The sequence below is a fragment of the Carassius auratus genome, chromosome 45 (genome assembly GCF_003368295.1).
Source record: "Carassius auratus strain Wakin chromosome 45, ASM336829v1, whole genome shotgun sequence".
Lineage (NCBI taxonomy): Eukaryota > Metazoa > Chordata > Actinopteri > Cypriniformes > Cyprinidae > Carassius > Carassius auratus.
This window is the reverse complement of record NC_039287.1, coordinates 8,914,648-8,934,785: the sequence shown is the minus strand read 5'-3', so window position 1 is coordinate 8,934,785 and position 20,138 is coordinate 8,914,648. Positions and strand designations below refer to the sequence as shown.

Genomic DNA, 20,138 nt, shown 5'->3' with positions numbered 1-20,138 from the left:
TAATAGCGTTTCAACGACATGGCAAAAACAAACGCAGCTTTTCCTTCTTCTCCGTCAGAGCGCAACAAGACCATGCCCCCCTTTTTGTGAATTCATGTGGGCGGAGGATAGTCAAAAACTATTTTAGTGACGTCATTACTGCAGGTACTAGAGGGCTGTAGTCCAAACGGGTTGTTTTTTTAGGCGAATTCTGTTAAAGCGGGGGTGAAATGCTCGTTTTCACTCAATATCCTGTTAATTCTGAGTACCTATTGAGTAGTACTGCATCCTTCATATCTCCAAAAAGTCTTTAGTTTTATTATATTTATAAGAGAAAGATAGTCTGTACCGTTTTTTCCAGGAAAACACGAAGCGGCGTGATGTGTGGGCGGAGCTTAAGAATCACGAGTGCGCGTAAGCAATTTGCGTTGAGAGCGTCTGGAAACTGTGACATTACCGTGAGGAAAAAAACATCATCCAAAACAAACCATTGGCTAACAGTCAGATTCAGCCGTATATTTATGATCCAGACATCAGATCCAGAAGCTAAAATTTAACAAGAGCAGCCAGCAGCAAACGACTACAGCAGGACGTCTCTATGTGGTATGTATTGAAACTGTATATATTTGCTTAGCGGTTTTGGAAAATGACTAAGTTCCACTTTATGTCGTCTTTTTTTTTCTTTTCTTTAAAAGGTGTACATGTGGAAAGTGCAGTTTGATGCCAACATCACATGTTGTTTACTTGATGTGCTTACGCGCCGATAGCTAAGTTAACAACAGAGATATTTTAAGCATTTTTACTCACCGCTGCGGTTCCAACACACGATCGTGACCCTTTTTAGTTGGGATTGCAACATCCTTAAGAAATAAACGATACGCAAATCCGGCGTCAAACTGGGCCTTGTTTGTAAACAAGCATCTTCGAAATGCAGGGAACAAACAAACACTTGCCACAACTCCGTTGAATGCGCTGTAAAAATAAACTCCATCCACTGCTCCCTTAATGCTGTTTTTTTTTTTTGGTAATCTGTGCAGGGTTGTCTTGCCCTGGCAATCAAAAACACACTTCTTTTGTGACAATTCGGTCTCTCGCTCTGATCAGTGAATGTCTGTGCTCTGCTATACGGGAGCGCGCGCTCTTCCGGGGAAATGTGCCCTTAAGACCCATATAAGGAAATTCCGCTCCATTTTACGTCACACAGAGCCATACTCGAAAAAAACTTTCCGAAACTTGTGACAAACCGGAAGGAGTATTTTTGGAACAAAGTACAGCAAAAGATTATGCAAAAGATGAATTTTCTGGAACAATCATTATGCTGTGTTCACACCAAATGTGAATAGAGCGTCAAATTCACGTCTACCGGCTCTAGTTTGCGCTTGACCATTTTGAGATCATTCGCTTCATTCAATGTTAAAACGGTTTCCATAATCTTACTAGTCAGACCTTGCTTTTTTACTTGTCTTAAGTTAGTTCAAATGGCTTGGAGTTAAATTAAAAAACGTACTAATAAAATAAAAAATCATACTAGTAACATTTCAAATAAGAACTAGTATCTAATAAATGTGTACTAGTATATTGAATAAGTACTAGTATCTATTTAATAGGTATCCTAAAATAATAAGTACTAATATCTAATGGACAAATACTATCTAATAATAAGTACAAGTATTATAATGAATAAGTACTACTATTTAATAGGTACTAGTAATCTAATGAATGAGTACTAGTTAATCAAAAAATATGTACTACCTAATGAATAACTACTAGTAGGCTACATAAAAATAAAAGTACTAGTCACTAGAAAAATACATACTAGTAAAAACTGAATATTTAATATCTAAAAAAAATTACTAGCTACAATATAAAGTGAGTTCTAATATTAACGTATTAGCTATCTAATTAATAAGTACTAGTAACTTTACAAAAAACACTAGTACCCCCCCCCCCCCAAAAAAAAAAGAACTAGTGCCTAAATAATAAGCACTAATGAATGAGTAGGCCTACTTAAAGGCGCAATATGTAATTTTTCTGCTTTAAAAAAAACAGAAATCACTATATCTATGTTATATATATTTTTTAGTTGTGTACTTACATCATCCCGACAGTTTCCACGAACTTTCAAATCCGGAGAAAATTATAGTTTAATTTAGAAGACACGGCACGTTTCTTTATTTCCGTTTCGTCGCCCGTCTATGGCGTCATATAAACTTTGACCCCTGTAGTTTATCTAACTTCCTGTGGAACCGCCAAATACAAAGGTGAACAGAAACAAAGACGAGACGAAGAAGAAAAAGTAGTAGCCTTGATCGAGACTATTATATTTTATATTTATATTGTTTTATATTCGTATTTAAACCTCAATCAATAACTTAGTTATGGATCATGATTATGCTTTGCCTGCACGTTCTGTGAAGCGCAAAATGTTTATTTATGTTGTTGCCGTTGAAACCGTCTATATCTCTCCGTTCGAAAAGACGTGATTGTCAAAATACTAAGTTAGAATGAGTGAGGAATGATAGGGAGCGACAGAGCGCATGTTCCAATGAACAACATCTCGCATGAGCCTTACGCTCTTTTCTGACGTCATCAAAGTACGTCTTATGTTATTATTTTGATTGAGTGACCCCTGGTGGCCAAAAATTCCATACTGTACGTTTAATGGACAAGACACTAGTAGCCTATCTAAAAAATAAGTTATGGTAACGTTAAATTAGACACTAGTGTGGTTTATATATTAAATGTTACTATGGCTTGCCATTCATGAACGATTTTAGCAACTCGTGTTGGTCAATCGGTCCTTTTTTGCACTGCAGACCTCCTATCACAGGGCGGAGCCCCCTCCAGTTCACACTCCTACATAAGGCAACACCACCAAACATTCTTATTAAACATTTTCCGCAGAATCACATCTTTCAGAACACGTAGCCTACTAAAACACTTTACAAACATATGTGGAGCTGTCAAACCAACGAAGAGGACAACTGAATTACGCCGAAAGGACATAATAAAAGTAAAATACTACATGTATATTGAGTGATTTGAAAGATGGATGCATAAAGTATGATACTCAATAATTTTTGTTTTGGTATTTCAAGCAGTGTCATCGGTCATGGAGGGTGTGTCTCGTGCTAACAGTCTCTTCGCTCTGGATCTCTATCGGGCTTTGAGCGCGAGCAACGCTGAGGGAAACATGCTCTTCTCTCCACTGAGCATCAGCGCAGCGCTCAGCATGGTCTACCTGGGAGCCCGAGGAGAGACAGATGAAGAAATGGCCAGAGTACGATGAATAAATACGCTACCATTGGTGCTATTAACTTTAGTCTAGTTTCAGTTTTCAGTAGCCTACATTAATTAAAGGGGTCATATGAAGTTGCTAAAAATAACATTATTTTAAGTATTTGGTGTAATGAAATGTGTTTATGTGGTTTAAAGCAGCAGTCGGTAACTTTTGACGCTCTAGCGGTTAAAAAACAGAACTGCTTGCATCTTGCGGAAGAACATTGTAGCCGGATCTACTTCTCTCTGTTTATGTCTATGAAGAATCACGAAGGTACTGGGATACTCCGCCGCGGTGCCCCCGAAGCAATCTTAAATAGTCTGAATATAAACACTTATTATAGGTGTACCGTAGTGATTCAAGACAGGCTAAAAACACGGTTTGGAAAATGGATTCATGGTGTACTCACTTATTATCAGGGCTGTCACTTTTCAAATATGTACACTATTAATTTTAAAATAATGAAACAATTAAAAAATAGATGTAACAAAACTCACAAACAAGCAGAAATAGAAAATAAAGAATTCCGAAATGCAGATAGGCGTTGCAAAACTAGACAGAAAATACCAGCAATTTTATGACCCAGTGACGTCGAAAGCGACCTTTACAGGAGGTGCTGAGTTATGAAAAGGAGCCACCATTGCCAGCTGACAGCGACCCGCTTTTGTGGTGGAAGATTGGCAGTAAAATGAAGTACCCCTGGGAGCGCGTTTTCTCAACAGCTGGACATATATATAAACGCTCTGCTCTGGACCCCGAAAATGCTCATTGACTTGAGCAGCTGTTACTAAACAGAGCCGTTGTTAACTAGCTGCGCAAATCCACGTTCATTATCAGCGTTTATTTGCGCAGCTATAGGTAACACCAGCTCTGTGTAGTAACAGCTGCTCTATGTGAAATCACGCACCTGATGCAATTTACCGCTGATTAGAGAACCGTGTTAGAGAACCGGCTTTACTGACGAGATGCGCATCGGTCGATCGTGATCTGCGCAGCCCTACACACAAGGCCTGTTCTCAACTTCAAGTAATTTAAAGTTTCATTTTTTTGAACAGTTGTTTGAAATGGATTGAATCATTATTTAAAATACACTGCAGGCTTTAACCTTTTTTTTTTTTTTTAGACATGGAAAAATTTATTTTACAGTCGATTCAATGAACACTTATGTCTTAAAATCGAAAATGATTTTTTCACAAAAGTGACAGCCTTGCTTATTATATACATTTTGTAAATTTTGAACACATAAAAAAGTTACGGACCACAGCTCTGGTTGTTTCTTACAGGGAGCGATGTATTCCTGCAAATGGCAATAGGACCACTGGGAGGAGCCAGAGGAGCTTGATTTTTTTCACAGATTATCTGTCTCATATTCTACTGTCAGGACATAATGACAGGTTTAACAAATATGTAAAAAAATAAATTTTTACAAAAGTTACCTACTGCAGCTTTAAGGTAAAAAAAAAAAAAATATATATATATATATATATATATATATATATATATATTTGAAACGCCTTTTTGAAACGCGTCGATTTTTACCATAGACAGTAAAAGAAATGGACACAGCGACCCCATTGGAACTCAACTTAAGACAATTGAAGCCCATTTTTAGCGTTTTTTAGCACTTCGGTTTCTGACGCGCAGACTCAAACGAAGCTTGACGACTTCAGCAACTTGTCTGACAGATGTAAATGTTCTAGTAGCTGTGCGTGCAAAATTATTTTGTATAGTATTTTAAAATGTAATGCCAGCACGCCATATTAAGTTAATTGCCTGCGAGCTTCTCCACCTGTCTGTACGGTAATGCGACAGAGAGTCAAGTGGTTATGACGCAATAGTTAGCCTATTTAAAAAAAAAACTGTTTCTACGGGGCCATAATGTAACATAGAAGGTAATGGAGCCCTTTATACATTGCCGTGTATCTTTAGAAATAAATAATGGACAAACGGAGTCTTTAAACGCCTCAGATGTAAAGTTATTCCCTGTCAAAGTGACGTCAAAATGAATGGGAGTCAATGGGAATGCTAACGCAAGTAAAGTTCTGCTACAAGATGGCAGCACGCAGCCGACTTCAACTTCCGGTCGACTTCCTTGCCGCCTGATTTTTACAAAGCTCCCGCTGAGTCCCAATTCGCCTACTTATACTACGACCTAAAAGTATGTACTTTTTTGTGAGGAAAAAGTACATACTTTTGAGTGTGTAGCAAAAGAGTATGCACGTTCTGGGACATACTTCGATGACGTCATGCAATGTGAACGACAACGTGGTTGCCTAGTTACGCACACCACAACTGTTAACGTTTCATTCATTCTTTATGTCCAATAAAATTTTATTTACTATTCCCATCTTTTTTTCTCATCGTTTTTTTTCACAATACATTTTACAATGTGTTCTTCTACCAAGTTGAAGAGTGAAGAAGCAGGGCGGCGTCGTCGTAGAACCAAACGCAGGTCGTTTGTGAGGCGGCTGGTTCTGACGTTCATGTGCAATGTGTGTAACGAAATAAAATATAACTTTAATTAGGGTTAAACATTTGAATTCTTACACTTAAAAGCTGAGGGCGCATCTCCGCTGCTGCATCCGGCTGCCATGTTTACATCACCGCAAAGCCCCTCCCTCCCGCACGCAATGAGTTGTGGGCAATATTAGCACATAGAGTGTGCATTGATCTGCACTTCGAATTCAAATCGGAAATAGTAGACCATCCGGGTATCTTTGGAATACTCTTTTCAACATACTACGATTTGGGACGTACTAATTCTAATTTCGCATACTATTTAGGACGGATAGTATGCGAATTGGGACTCAGCATCCTAGTTTTGAATAGCGAGGTATACACTGATTGGCCAGCTATCCAGTGTGTTGTGATTGGCCGACTGCCTCAAGCGTGTGAAATGTTACGCCCCAGTATTGGGAAAATGTTGAGAACATGAGTCAGACCAGTTTAAAAGTTTTGGAAGGATAGCAGAAGAAGCCCAGTCATGTGAAATAGTAGAAATGAGCCCTGCAGTATTAGTGTCACCCATTTCATCTTTGTTATTCCCTTTATACCACTAGTAGACTTTAATTTGGAAGGAATGATTAATGACAAAAATAGAGTAAAAGCTAAATATGTTATGGTTAAACTGTATCTAGAACAGAATTACAAGCATTCTCAATTTTCACTAATGGTTCCAAAGATCCAGAGACAGGACTAGCATCAGCAGCTGTATTCGTCCCAACTTATCAAATCAAAATTGGTGAAAGAGTTTCTTATCAAGTAGGAGTTTACTCTACAGAGATGGTAGGAATATTATTAACTATCAGGTGGATGGAGAATACTCAGCCAATGAATGTACTGTAGTGATATGTGCAGATTAATTCTCTGCATTATCAAGTCTTATCAGTGGAAGATTTTCAAGACAAGACATTTTGAATGAAATTATTTTATGTATGTATACAATGAATAAGATAGGAATTAAGATATGTTTCCTGTGGGTTCCAGCTTGGGAGTGGATGGAAATGAGGTTGTGGATCATTTAGCAAAACAGGTGCTGAAATGATCACATATAGAAATTATTATTCAACTAAGCAAATAAGTTAATGCTAAAATTAGAAACTGCAATAAAAATGACAAGAAGAGATGACAAGAAGTTTTGAATAAGGAGGAGAGAGGACGATATCTTTATCATATTCAAAATTAAGTTGGGGTTGAAAGAGTTCATTTTGGTAGAAGAAGAGAAGATACAATATTACCAGACTTCACATTGGCTATACTGCTTAAAAAAATGAATAAGCATGAGTCTGGAAACTATAGTCTGTGTGGATTACCAGAAACAATAGAGGCATTTGTTGTGTCCAGTTGAGACATAATTACAGATTATAATGGTTTACTGTATACTTTTTATGCGTTGCATATCACTCTGCATAAACATAAAATGTCTGCATTTGTACTCGGAGAAACAACAAACAACAAGCTCTAACAGTTACTCCACACTGCTCAAAACTTGCATATGAGTCATCAGTGGCAAATCCTTTACACAAGAGAACGTACTTACAGACTGAGTCAGAAGCGCCAGACTCTTTGCATAGTTGGAATTGTCCCGCTTATGGAAACAGACACCAGCATTGTAGGCTACTCTCACAGTAAACATTCATTGGCCTCTGCAAAATGTGCTGAACACATCTGACTAATTGGTTTAAAATGTTTTGGAATACAACTTAACCACTGATTTCTAGTTGTTTACTATATTGGAAGGCCAAACAAAGTAGCTTCGCCTTCACAACGAAACACACAGCCTCTCCACAACATGCCACCAGGGGCAACAGCAAAAATAAAAGTTACACCTTCTTTCTTTGCATGAACATTTGGGCGGCATTATGCAAATCTTTCCACATTGTGATGTAGACATGTGGGGGCGTGTTAAAATGAGCCGTTTTCGGTAGGAGTAGTTGACTCTTAACTTTAATAAAGTATATCTCTTTGGATTTGAGACTTTACAGTCTTTGCAGCTTTACAGATCTTCTTTATGCACTGAGATCTTGTAACACTCCAAAGAAAAAGGAAAAATGTAATCGCATCATATGACTCCTTTAATGGACTTTAGAAATCAATCAGATTTGTGAGATTAACCCATCTGTTTTTCTCTTTGCAGGTTTTGTCCTTTAGTTCTGTCTCCGATGTTCACTCTCATTTTGAGACCCTCACCTCAACTATTAACAGTCCATCAGCCTCCTACATCATAATAATGGCAAACCGTCTCTATGGAGAGAAGACCTTCAGCTTCTTACCTGTGAGTGTAATCTGCCTTCAATGAGACATTGTGATGCTCTCTGTGTGCTTTGCTAAATTCATGCTTTACTTTATCTGAGAGAAGAATGTGTATAATTCACATGAAAATGCACTGTGTTTTTTTTTTTTTGTTTCTTTTCAAATGAGATACAACCTTTAGTTTGTTACCTTTATAATGCTCTCTGTATAATGCTTTCTCTTCTTGAGAAACTGTCTTTATTTTGTCCTGCAGGAGTATTTGGAGTCCACTCTGAAGCTGTACCACGCTGACCTTCAGGCTGTGGACTTCATTGGAGCATTTGACGAGTCACGACAGCTCATTAACAAATGGGTGGAAGAGCAGACAGAGAGTGAGAAGATCAACTCCATCAGCTCTGCTAACAAATAAAAACTATTACATTGGAAAGAATAATTTTAGACTAATGATACATGTATAGATATTTTATCTTTAAACTGATAAATAAAAAACGATATGAAGTGTACCACAAAACTTTGTTGTTTTTCAGATAAAGTTAAAGATCTTCTCAAGCCTGGAATGTTGACCGGGATGACCCGACTAGTTCTAGTTAATGCCATCTACCTCAAAGCGAACTGGATCCACACATTTAATGTAACAGAAACTGAAGAAATGCCATTTAAAATAAATCAGGTACTTTCCACTTTTTCTTTTCGGGTGGAACAGCATAAGCATACTGGAAGTCACTTTTAAAATCTTTTGCAATTGATTGTGCTTACAAGTAACTCTTCGCTACACCCAAACATTTATTAATCATAAATAATAAATAGATTTTCTATGTGTTATGCATTCCTTCATTTGTCTTCAATCAGAATGAGAGCCGGCCTGTGCAAATGATGTACCAGGAGAGGAATTTCTACTTCAGATACATCCCAGAGTATGAAGTGCAGGTGCTGGAGTTACCATATGTAATGGAAGAGCTCAGCATGTTCATCCTTCTTCCAAATGAAACTCAGGATGGCTCTGACCCTCTTCTAAAGGTCAGCAAAACTGCCAAGACCAGAAAAAAATTCATAGTTTGGTGCTGTGTATGTTATTTTTCGGTATGTATGTGTTATTTTGCAGCTGGAAAGTGAGTTGACCCTTGACAAGCTGCTTGACTGGACTGAAAGAGACAAAATGACTATGCAGATGACTATCAAAGTCCATTTGCCAAAGTTCAGGCTGGAGGTTGAGAACTCCCTATCAGAAATATTGCAAAAGATGGGTATGAGCTCTGTGTTCCAGGAAACAAAGGCTGATCTGACAGGCATGAGCAGTAAAGGTGGTCTCTTCCTTTCAGCAGTGATCCACAAGGCTTTTATTGAAGTCGATGAGGAAGGCACTGAGGCATCAGCAGCCAATGCAGTGTTTTTGTTAGGCAGTTGCCGTAAAACACAATTTCAGAGTTTTACAGCAGATCACCCCTTCTTGTTCTTCATCAGGCACAACACCACTAACAGCATCGTCTTCCTTGGCAGATTCAGAGGCCCTTCCTAAAAATTTACTTTTTCTGTTACACCCAAATGTGTTTTTCTTTGAATGTTTTATCAAATAACCAAACATTTCACAATATGTATTTGGGGAATCTCCCTTTAACCACATCAGTGTTTGAAAATGATCTTTAAATTGTATCTTTGTCTCAGGTAGTTGTACTACAGATGAAAAAATAGACAGCATAGTAGTGCACTAAAATGTTTTGTATTTTTCCTGTTAAATTTTTTAATAAAAGCATAATTCCCTTTTTCAGATTTGAAAAATAATATAACTAAATTAGAATTGAGTTTCATTAAACAGCAGCATTAAAACAGTGACAGTGAGGGGAGCTAAAATCCAAAGAAATGATGTTGCTGCAACATTATGATGTAAAACGTTTATAACGCAGTTCTATATATAGTCTACTATAGCTTTCTGAGTTAAAGATGAAATGGGGTGTGATAAAGAGAGTGTATATTTAGGCTGTTTTCGGCCACAGCTATGATGTACACTGCCTGTCATACACCAGAGAACTCGATACAGCAGAAACACACACAGGGAGGGGCCTTCTCAACAACATACAGCAAGAGCTCCATAACAGCTAAGATCATTAAACAAATTTAATGATCTTTTAGAAAATCCAGTGAACATTTGAACACGTTAGAATAATTTATAAACTTGTGCAATTGGGCACAGAAGCAAAGTGCCAACTCAAGAAGAGGACAACCGAATTACTGCAAGAGGACATCCTTAAAAAACATAAAATGTTACATTTACACTCGTTGGCACCTAACAGTGTTTTTCGAGATGGTTGCATAACAATGGTAATCAGCTGGTGTTTGGGTTTTTATTAGTCGCAGTGTCGTCAGTCATGTATGGAATGCCAAATAAAAAATTATAAATAAATAAATAAATATACTTTCATTTCCTTATTATTGATGTATATTTGTTCATATTTTCACATTTTATTTTCTCTATTTATTTTCACTTTTATTTACTTCCATACTTATGTACTTATTGCCTTATTTATTTGTTTCCACATTTATTAGTAATTTATACATTTATTTATTTTCAGATTAATTAATTAATTAATTTAAATCACGTTCACCAATGTAGTTAATCGAGTCAGAGTAGGCAAGGGGTAGCCTAATCTTTGAGGCCACATTGTGGCGTTCAAATACAAGAATTGTAACCTAGATGAGGTGCCGGCTCACTGATAGTGGGATGAATGACTATGGCCAGCAAGACCAAAATCTTAAATCACGGGTCAAGTAATTTAATATCACCCGAATGTCCTAAAGGGACATGTTGGTGGGAAAAATACGGGTCTGGTTTTAGAAATTAATAATAAAGAAGGTTATTTTAAACGGATAACATTAATTAGAAGCTGCCAATAAGCTGGTTTCAGTCTTGTATGGAACTGAAGGTGGGAAGCTACTTTCTTATACTGATTTGAATCATATACTTTCGTTTTTCAGTACGCGCCATAGCGGTGTCCCCCAGCCAACATTTCCATGTGGGCCCCATGTGGGTTTTTGGTGGGCTGTCAGTTGGGCCCTGCATGGGCAACCCAAATGGGACCCATACATTTTTGTCCATCGGCTCCACTTGGGCCCTGTGTGTGTTAACCCATAGGGGCCCATGATGGTTCCATAGTGGGCTCCAAGTGGGGCCCATTGGGGGGGTACAAACATGGGGCCCAGATGGGTGATTACACTAGACCCTTATATGGGGTTTTAGTGGGACCACAGTGGGTCAAAACTGGGCCCCATTTATATTTCTTTATTAATTCCTCTGGATAACGTTAATGTGCTATGCAATAAATACATTTTAAATTACATGTTAAAATAGTTCTAATGTGAAGAAAATGACTTCAACTCAGAATCTCTAAATCACATTTTTTATTGGGTAAAACGAAATAAAACAAAACAGGATAAAAACTGGATAAAAATACGGTAACACTTTCTATGAAGCCCATATTTATAATACATTATAAGGGTACTCTTAAGGCATTATAATGAATGCATAATGCATTATAAAAAACTTAATATCTTATATCAACTCATGAATAATCATTACAATTATAATACATCATAATACAATACATAATATAATTCATCATGGTTATAAGTTTAAGAGTATGATTATTTATAACACAATGAACACCATATAAAATCTACTTAATTTTCACTATAATGGACTGTATCACATTGTTTAAGATCATATTTAAGATCTGCACAGTATCTTACTACAGCTTGTGAGTGGTTAGATGTTGAGTGTTACTTGAGTGTTTCCTTTGGAGCTAATGCTAGTTAATGTGTGTTTAATACTCTTAACTGAAAAAAAAATTCAATCTTTTATATGGTAACATTTTATTTTGATGGTCCCCTTAATCAATCGATTATAAGCAGCTTTGCCACTACATCCCAACTAACTCTCATTAGAGTATTAGTATGCTCAAGAATGGTAGAATCTAGTATGGTAGAGTAAGCTGACGTACTGATGTCAGTTTATCTGTTGGTTGACCATCAAAATAAAGTGTTAGCATATATTTACAGTAGCAGACATAGTAATACTCCAATGACCGCTAGCTGATATAGTTGCAGAGTTACCCAACAGCTGTCTAAGGGGTAAAATCAAAATAATCAAACTGATATTACAATAAAACAAATTCAAAGCAAATGTGTCATATTACAACTTCATCTGATCTGATATCTGATCTTATGGCTGTTTGAGTGAAAACATTTTTAAAATTATTATTATTATTATTACTACTACTACTTATAAGTGGTCTTTGACTGCTTTAAGTAGCATCAGAAAAATGGCAAGATATGAGACTTATAATACATTATAACTATTAGAAATATAATCCATTGTAAAAGTGAATGCAACATGTTCATTGTGTTATAAATAATTATACTCTTAAAAGCTATAACCACAAATAAGTGAATATATTAAACCTGTTCTTATGAATATTCATGAGATGATCCAACATATTATAAGTTGTATCATAATGCATTCCTTATAATCCTTTAAGAATACCCTTATAATGTATAATATGGGCTTCATAGAAAGTGTTAATACAAAAATACTTGAATAGAACAGGATGAAATGGTATTATTCCTGGGCCTGTGCAGACTTCTCAGCTTCATACCTAAAATAAACAGTAGAGAAAGAAAAACAGAAAAGTCAATTCTTTTAAAATACTACTAAAACATTTACAAAAGCATTAAAAAGCATGTGTAGTTATAATTAAGTTGTGCCAGTACTTCATATTTTTGCCCAAGTTATACTACTAAAGGTAATATGAACAAGTTAAAAGTGACACTATTCAGTATAGAAATGTAATTTTAAAAGTGCTATTATTTTATTATTTTGTTATATATTCAGTAACACAAGTTATTGCTTCACACCAACAGCTTTATTCACGATTCATCTTTTATTTTTCAGAGCTGAACTTTAACAACGCAGAATTACCAGAATATTAACTATATTAAACATAAATATAGCTTACAAGTAAATTCATAGATAACACATTGTGCCAGTGGAAAATAAATGGTGTAAATATGAAAATAAAAGTTTGAAGAGTTAATGTACTTAATTAGTAAGACTATACAACAATATTCAGAGAACACATATCATCTCAGAACATATAAAATGGTCTTCTTTATGGCGACGACTCTTCCCGTCTGCCTCATGATGGTCCAGCCGGTCAGTCAGCACCACTGCAGGAGGGAAATGCTAGTTAGCACGGCTTAATTGATAAAACAAATGAGTTTACTTCAAGTGTTTTAAAGTTCACCTACCTGTACCTATTTAACAAACTCGTACGACTTTTAGGTCTTCACGAGTCTCCCTATTGGTCATAAGTTAAAGGCCTAAAGTTAAAGTTAACTAACCACACTCTTGTCGGCTTTCATCTTCACAATAAATCTGTGATGGTGCCATGCCATCGCACGGGGAGATGTTTTCACGGAAAAATTACTAACACCTAAAGTGCAACTCATTACACTCTCTGTGCTGTCTGTTTTGGGGAGATGGACATTAATAAATCAGACATTATTTTAGTTTATCCCAATTTGATACTTTACTACCTGTTAAGTGTGGATAAATTTATTATTCATGCACCAACAATGCTTATTAATGTAATAACGTTCATTAAAAAGCATTGCTATATGGAACGTGCTCTCATGAATGTTTTTATCAGGATTTTTATAAAAGGTTAACTACCAAACTGAATGTAATAGCATAAATTCTAAATGAGACACAGCTGATATCTGTTCTCTAATTAAGCACATTAACTCTTCAAACTTTTATATTTACACCATTTATTTTCTACTGGCACATCCGACATGTTTTCCCACAAAGATAGCATTTTTAATCTATTATGAAGCAGAAGTGCCTGTATGCGCTCACATTAAAAGTGTTTTAATGGAAGTGAAAACGTTATATGGGCGTTTGCGTTACACGCAGAAACATTAAAAAGCATTGAAACTTGTTTTAAGCCTCTGCCCAATGAATTTATAAATAAAAAATCCTATGTTTGCTAAGTAAACTGCCAACCTTTTAATTTTTTTATACAACGTTAACGTTGACCCTTCAGTTTGACAGTTCAATCCCGACTGGCTTCATTAAGTTTCATTAGTGACTCTGCCATTACTGTATTTTCAAACATTTTTAAAAATATGTACATCCAATTATATAACAGCAGCAGTAATTCGGCTAATATAAAGTAAAATATAATTATCTTACCTTGATAGTTTAGAGAGTTTTTCCATTGACACGCAGACGCTGACCGTGTTGAAGTGGAGAGTAGCCTGCCCTGCAAAATTACTCCAATCATCCTAGAAATTTACAAAAAGAGCTACTCAAATCATCAGGTGAAATTGTTTTCGGGAAGTATTGGAAGGAGTAAAGCAAGAAGAAGTGATAGATAGTTTTTCAGAATTTCATTTTACTCTGTGTCTATATGGGTGAGCTGGGGATGTAAGTATCTAGATATTTGCAGCAGGGCCAGGGCTTCGATTACCTCTCTCTTTTTTGATCATACATTTGTTTGCTAATTAATACAATTTTTGGGGACCCAAATATTTTAATATTTTAATAAGAATAAATGTTGAAATGCAATGCTAATTGATATAACCTTTATCACTGTATAGAATAATATAAAGTGGCATGATTTCTGCCTCATTCATAATAAAACCATGTCAGATTACAATAATAAGTTATTTCAAAGAGTCGACTGATGTTGTAAAGTGAATTTGAACTAAAACATATCATTATACTTTTATTGGACAACAGGTGTGTATTTTCCTTGTGTTTTCATGGTAACCAATTAGCAAGATAGGCTTACATGTAAAAGCCAGTTAGCCTTACTTAACAATCAATTTATTCTGCATATCAGTGTCTTGTAAAGCGATGTGGACTGGATGGTGGAGAGGTGTTTATGTAATGATCTGTTTAAATGAAGATATATCCAATTCCAAATACATTACTCACTTTATGTGGTTGAAGATATCTACAAATGAACAAGGAGTCGTTGTTTTTCTGTTTTTGATATCATCTTTTAATTTCTGACTAATTATTATTGCAATAGCGACCAGTATCTATTTTAATATTACTAGTAAGCATTCATTAGATAACATTTAATTAATTGTTAAAACGGTTTTCCATAACCTTACTAGTCAGACCTGCTTTTTTACCTGTCTTAAGTTAGTTCAAATGGCTTGGAGTTCAATTAAAATATGTACTAGTAAAATAAACTACTATCTAGTAAAATGTGTACTAGTATATTGAATAAGTACTAGTATCTATTTAATAGGTACTAGTATCTAAAATAATAAGTACTAATATCTAATGGACAAATACTATCTAATAATAAGTACTAGTATAAAATGAATAAGTACTACTATTTAGTAGGTACTAGTATATAATGAATGAGTACTAGTATATAAAATTATGTACTAGTACCTAATGAATAACTACTAGTAGGCTACATAATATTTAAGTACTAGTCACTAGAAGAATACATACTAGTAAAAACTGAATATTTAATATCTCAGTGATGAATCCCCATGGAAGTCAATGGCAAAAATATTTTAAAAGATTTAAAAGATTACTAGTTACAATATAATATTTACTAGTAATTATTCAAATAAGTACTAATATCTGCTGAATAAAAATTATCTAATTAATAAATAATAGTATCTAAATACTATAAATAAATACTAGTATTTAATGAATATGTATAGTATCTAATTAATAAGTGCTACTACCTAATAAATAAGCACTGGTATCTAATGAATAAGTACTAGTATCTAATATTAAGTACTATGAATAAGTACTAGTAACTTTACAAAAACACCAGTACCGAAAAAATAAGCACTAGTGCCTAATAAGCACTAATGAATGAGTACTAGTACTTAATGGACAAGACACTAGTATCTAAAAAGTTCTAGTAACGTTAAATTAGACACTAGTACGGTTTATATATTAAATGTTACTATGGCTTGCCATTCATGAACGATTTTAGCAACTCGTGTTGGTCAATCGGTCCTTTTTTGCACTGCAGACCTCCTATCACAGGGCGGAGCCCCCTCCAGTTCACACTCCTACATAAGGCAACACCACCAAACATGTGCAGTGGAGTTGTCAAACCAACGAAGAGGACAACTGAATTACGCCGAAAGGACATAATAAAAGTCAAATAATACATTTATATTAAGTGATTTGAAAGATGGATGCATAAAGTATGATACTCAATAATTGTTGTTTTGGTATTTCAAGCAGTGTCATCGGTCATGGAGGGTGTGTCTCGTGCTATCAGTCTCTTCGCTCTGGATCTCTATCGGGCTTTGAGCGCGAGCAACGCTGAGGGAAACATGTTCTTCTCTCCACTGAGCATCAGCGCAGCGCTCAGCATGGTCTACCTGGGAGCCCGAGGAGAGACAGATGAAGAAATGGCCAAGGTACGATAATAAATATTAACTTTAGTCTAGTTTGAGACTTTACAGTCTTTGCAGCTTTACAGATCTTCTTTATGCACTGAGATCTTGTAACACTCCAAAGAAAAAGGAAAAATGTAATCGCATCATATGACTCCTTTAATGGACTTTAGAAATCAATCAGATTTGTGAGATTAACCCATCTGTTTTTCTCTTTGCAGGTTTTGTCCTTTAGTTCTGTCTCTGATGTTCACTCTCATTTTGAGACCCTCACCTCAACTATTAACAGTCCATCAGCTACCTACATCCTCAAATTTGCAAACCGTCTCTATGGAGAGAAGACCTTCAGCTTCTTACCTGTGAGTGTAATCTGCCTTCAATGAGACATTGTGATGCTCTCTGTGTGCTTTGCTAAATTCATGCTTTACTTTATCTGAGAGAAGAATGTGTATAATTCACATGCAAATGCGCTGTGGTTTATTTTTTTCTTTTTCAAATGAGATACAATCTTTATTTTGTTACCTTTATAATGCTCTCTGTATAATGCTTTCTCTTCTTGAGAAACTGTCTTTATTTTGTCCTGCAGGAGTATTTGGAGTCCACTCTGAAGCTGTACCACGCTGACCTTCAGGCTGTGGACTTCATTGGAGCATTTGACGAGTCACGACAGCTCATTAACAAATGGGTGGAAGAGCAGACAGAGAGTGAGAAGATCAACCCCATCAGCTCTGCTAACAAATAAAAACTATTACATTGGAAAGAATCATTGTAGACTAATGATACATGTATAGACATTTTATCTTTAAACTGATAAATAAAAAAAACGATATGAAGTTGTGACGAGTGGGGCGGGGCCGAGGGACGTGGGAGGAGCGAGGCCGGTGGAGTAATTGGAGATGAGCTACACCTGTTCGACCCACCGGTCTCGAGGCCCACGGAGACGGAAGGATATAAAACTGGAGCGACGACAGTGAAGGACGAGAGAGGACCAGGCCTGGGCTTTAGTTTATGTTTTGCTTTTTATTTGTGCGCATCAGTCGTCTGTGAGGGGCTGATGCGCTGTTTTGTGTTTATGTGTTATGAATTATGAATTATTAACATTGAATTATGTTATTTGATTGTCCGCCGGTTCCCGCCTCCTTCTTCCCGATGATTAGGAAGTTTTTATTATTACAGAAGTGTACAACAATACTTTGTTGTTTTTCAGATAAAGTTAAAGATCTTCTCAAGCCTGGAATGTTGACCGGGATGACCCGACTAGTTCTAGTTAATGCCATCTACCTCAAAGCGAACTGGATGCACACATTTAAAGCAACAGAAACTGAAGAAATGCCATTTAAAATAAATCAGGTACTTTCCAAACTGGAAGTCACTTTTAAAATCTTTTGCAATTGATTGTGCTTACAAGAAACTCTTGCAACACCCAAACATTTATTAATCATAAATAATAAATAGATTTTCTATGTTTTATGCATTCCTTCATTTGTCTTCAATCAGAATGAGAGCCGGCCTGTGCAAATGATGTACCAGAAGAAGAAGTTCCCCTTCAGATACATCCCAGAGTATGAAGTGCAGGTGCTGGAGTTACCATATAAACAAAAGGAGCTCAGCATGTTGATACTTCTTCCAAATGAAACTCAGGATGGCTCTGACCCTCTTCTAAAGGTCAGCAAAACTGCCAAGACCAGAAAAAATTCATAGTTTAATTCTAAATAGTTTGGTGTATGTTATTTTTCGGTATGTGTGTGTGTTTTTTTTTTTTGCAGCTGGAAAGTGAGTTGACCCTTGACAAGCTGCTTGACTGGACCGAAAGAGACAAAATGACTATGAAGATGACTATCAAAGTCCATTTGCCAAAGTTCAGGCTGGAGGTTGAGAACTCCCTATCAGTAATATTGCAAAAGATGGGTATGAGCTCTGTGTTCCAGGAAACAAAGGCTGATCTGACAGGCATGAGCAGTAAAGGTGGTCTCTTCCTTTCAGCAGTGATCCACAAGGCTTTTATTGAAGTCGATGAGGAAGGCACTGAGGCATCAGCAGCCAATGCAGTGTTTTTGTTAGGCAGTTGCCGTCAAACACAATTTCAGAGTTTTACAGCAGATCACCCCTTCTTGTTCTTCATCAGGCACAACACCACTAACAGCATCGTCTTCCTTGGCAGATTCAGAGGCCCTTCCTAAAAATTAACTTTTTCTGTTACACCCAAATGTGTTTTTCTTTGAATGTTTTATCAAATAACCAAACATTTCACAATATGCATTTGTTTTTGTATTCACAAATGGCATTTGGAAAGTTGGGGAATCTCCCTTTAACCACATCAGTGTTTGAAAATGATCTTTAAATTGTATCTTTGTCTCAGGTAGTTGTACTACAGATGAAAAAATAGACAGCATAGTAGTGCACTAAAATGTTTTGTATTCTTCCTGTTAAATTTTTTAATAAAAGCATAATTCCCTTTTTCAGATTTAAAAATAATATAACTAAATTAGAATTGAGTTTCATTAAACAGCAGCATTAAAACAGTGACAGTGAGGGGAGCTAAAATCCAAAGAAATGATGTTGCTGCAACATTATGATGTAAAACGGTTATAACGCAGTTCTATATATAGTCTACTATAGCTTTCTGAGTTAAAGATGAGATGGGGTGTGATAAAGAGAGTGTATATTTAGGCTGTTTTCGGCCATAGCTATGATGTACACTGCCTGTCATACACCAGAGAACTCCATACAGCAGAAACACACACAGGGAGGGGCCTTCTCAACAACATACTGTCATGATTCTGCCTTCATGTCCTGACTTTCCTCTAGTCTTGAGGCAGGATCATGACAGACCCATGTTTTGTGTACAAGCACATGGCCTTGTCTTTGGGCCATGTGCTTGTGTTGTCTCGTTCCCTTGCCCCGCCCCCCTTGTTATCCTAGTTGTAGTGATTGCCGTACCTGTGCCACCTGTTGTGTCTTGATTAGTTCTCCTATTTAGATCCCCTAGTGTGCTCTGTCTTTTGTCGGTTCATTGTGATTGTTCTACATTGTGATAAGTGTTGCTACATGTTCCTGTTATATTTTGTTACTCGGTGTTGCTCTTGAAAGAAGACGTTGTGAGACCTGTTATTGTTTATTTGTAGTGAGTGTTAGAATCTTTGTTTGTCTTGTCAAGTTATTTAGTATCTGCCCTAGTCATTGTTTTCCCCCTCTTGGGTTTTGTTTTCCCCTTTTTGTGATTAATAAACCCTTCGTGTTGTGATTCCTGTCTGCACTTGAGTTCATCCCAACCCTCCACACAACAACATACAGCAAGAGCTCCATAACAGCTATTCTCATTAAACATTTTCATGATAACATCTTTTAGAAAATCGAGTGAACATCTGAACCCGTTAGAATAATTTATAAACTTGTGCAATTGGGCACAGCAGCGAAGTGCCAACTCAAGAAGAGGACAACCGAATTACTGCAAGAGGACATCCTTAAAAAACATAAAATGTTACATTTACACTTGTTGGCACCTAACAGTGTTTTTCGAGATGGTTGCATAACAATGGTAATCAGCTGGTGTTTGGGTTTTTATTAGTCGCAGTGTCGTCAGTCATGTATGGAATGCCAAATAAAAAATTATAAATAAATAAATATACTTTCATTTCCTTATTATTGATGTATATTTGTTCATATTTTCACATTTTATTTTCTCTATTTA

At 36.2% G+C, this 20,138-nt stretch overlaps 2 protein-coding genes across 3 annotated transcripts; both read left to right on the top strand.

Moving 5' to 3' along the window:
- The first annotated feature begins 2,807 nt into the window (after positions 1–2,807).
- Positions 2,808–10,417, top strand: LOC113063180 (leukocyte elastase inhibitor-like). Its single transcript, XM_026233401.1, has 7 exons — positions 2,808–2,992; positions 3,078–3,259; positions 7,896–8,033; positions 8,265–8,382; positions 8,539–8,681; positions 8,861–9,028; positions 9,114–10,417. Exons 2-7 carry the CDS (start codon positions 3,092–3,094, stop codon positions 9,525–9,527), a joined length of 1,149 nt encoding a protein of 382 aa, XP_026089186.1. The 5' UTR covers positions 2,808–2,992; positions 3,078–3,091; the 3' UTR covers positions 9,528–10,417.
- A 5,700-nt stretch (positions 10,418–16,117) lies between these two features.
- Positions 16,118–20,042, top strand: LOC113063179 (leukocyte elastase inhibitor-like). Of its 2 annotated transcripts, none has more exons than XM_026233400.1 (7): positions 16,118–16,204; positions 16,290–16,471; positions 16,669–16,806; positions 17,034–17,151; positions 17,655–17,797; positions 17,945–18,112; positions 18,214–18,627. In XM_026233400.1, the coding sequence occupies exons 2-7, from the start codon at positions 16,304–16,306 to the stop codon at positions 18,625–18,627; spliced, it is 1,149 nt and encodes a 382-aa protein (XP_026089185.1). In that variant the 5' UTR covers positions 16,118–16,204; positions 16,290–16,303. The 2 variants fall into 2 exon arrangements, with proteins under 2 accessions (XP_026089185.1, XP_026089184.1); XM_026233399.1 differs by having other exon boundaries at positions 16,132–16,204; positions 16,293–16,471; positions 18,214–20,042.
- Positions 20,043–20,138: the final 96 nt, after the last annotated feature.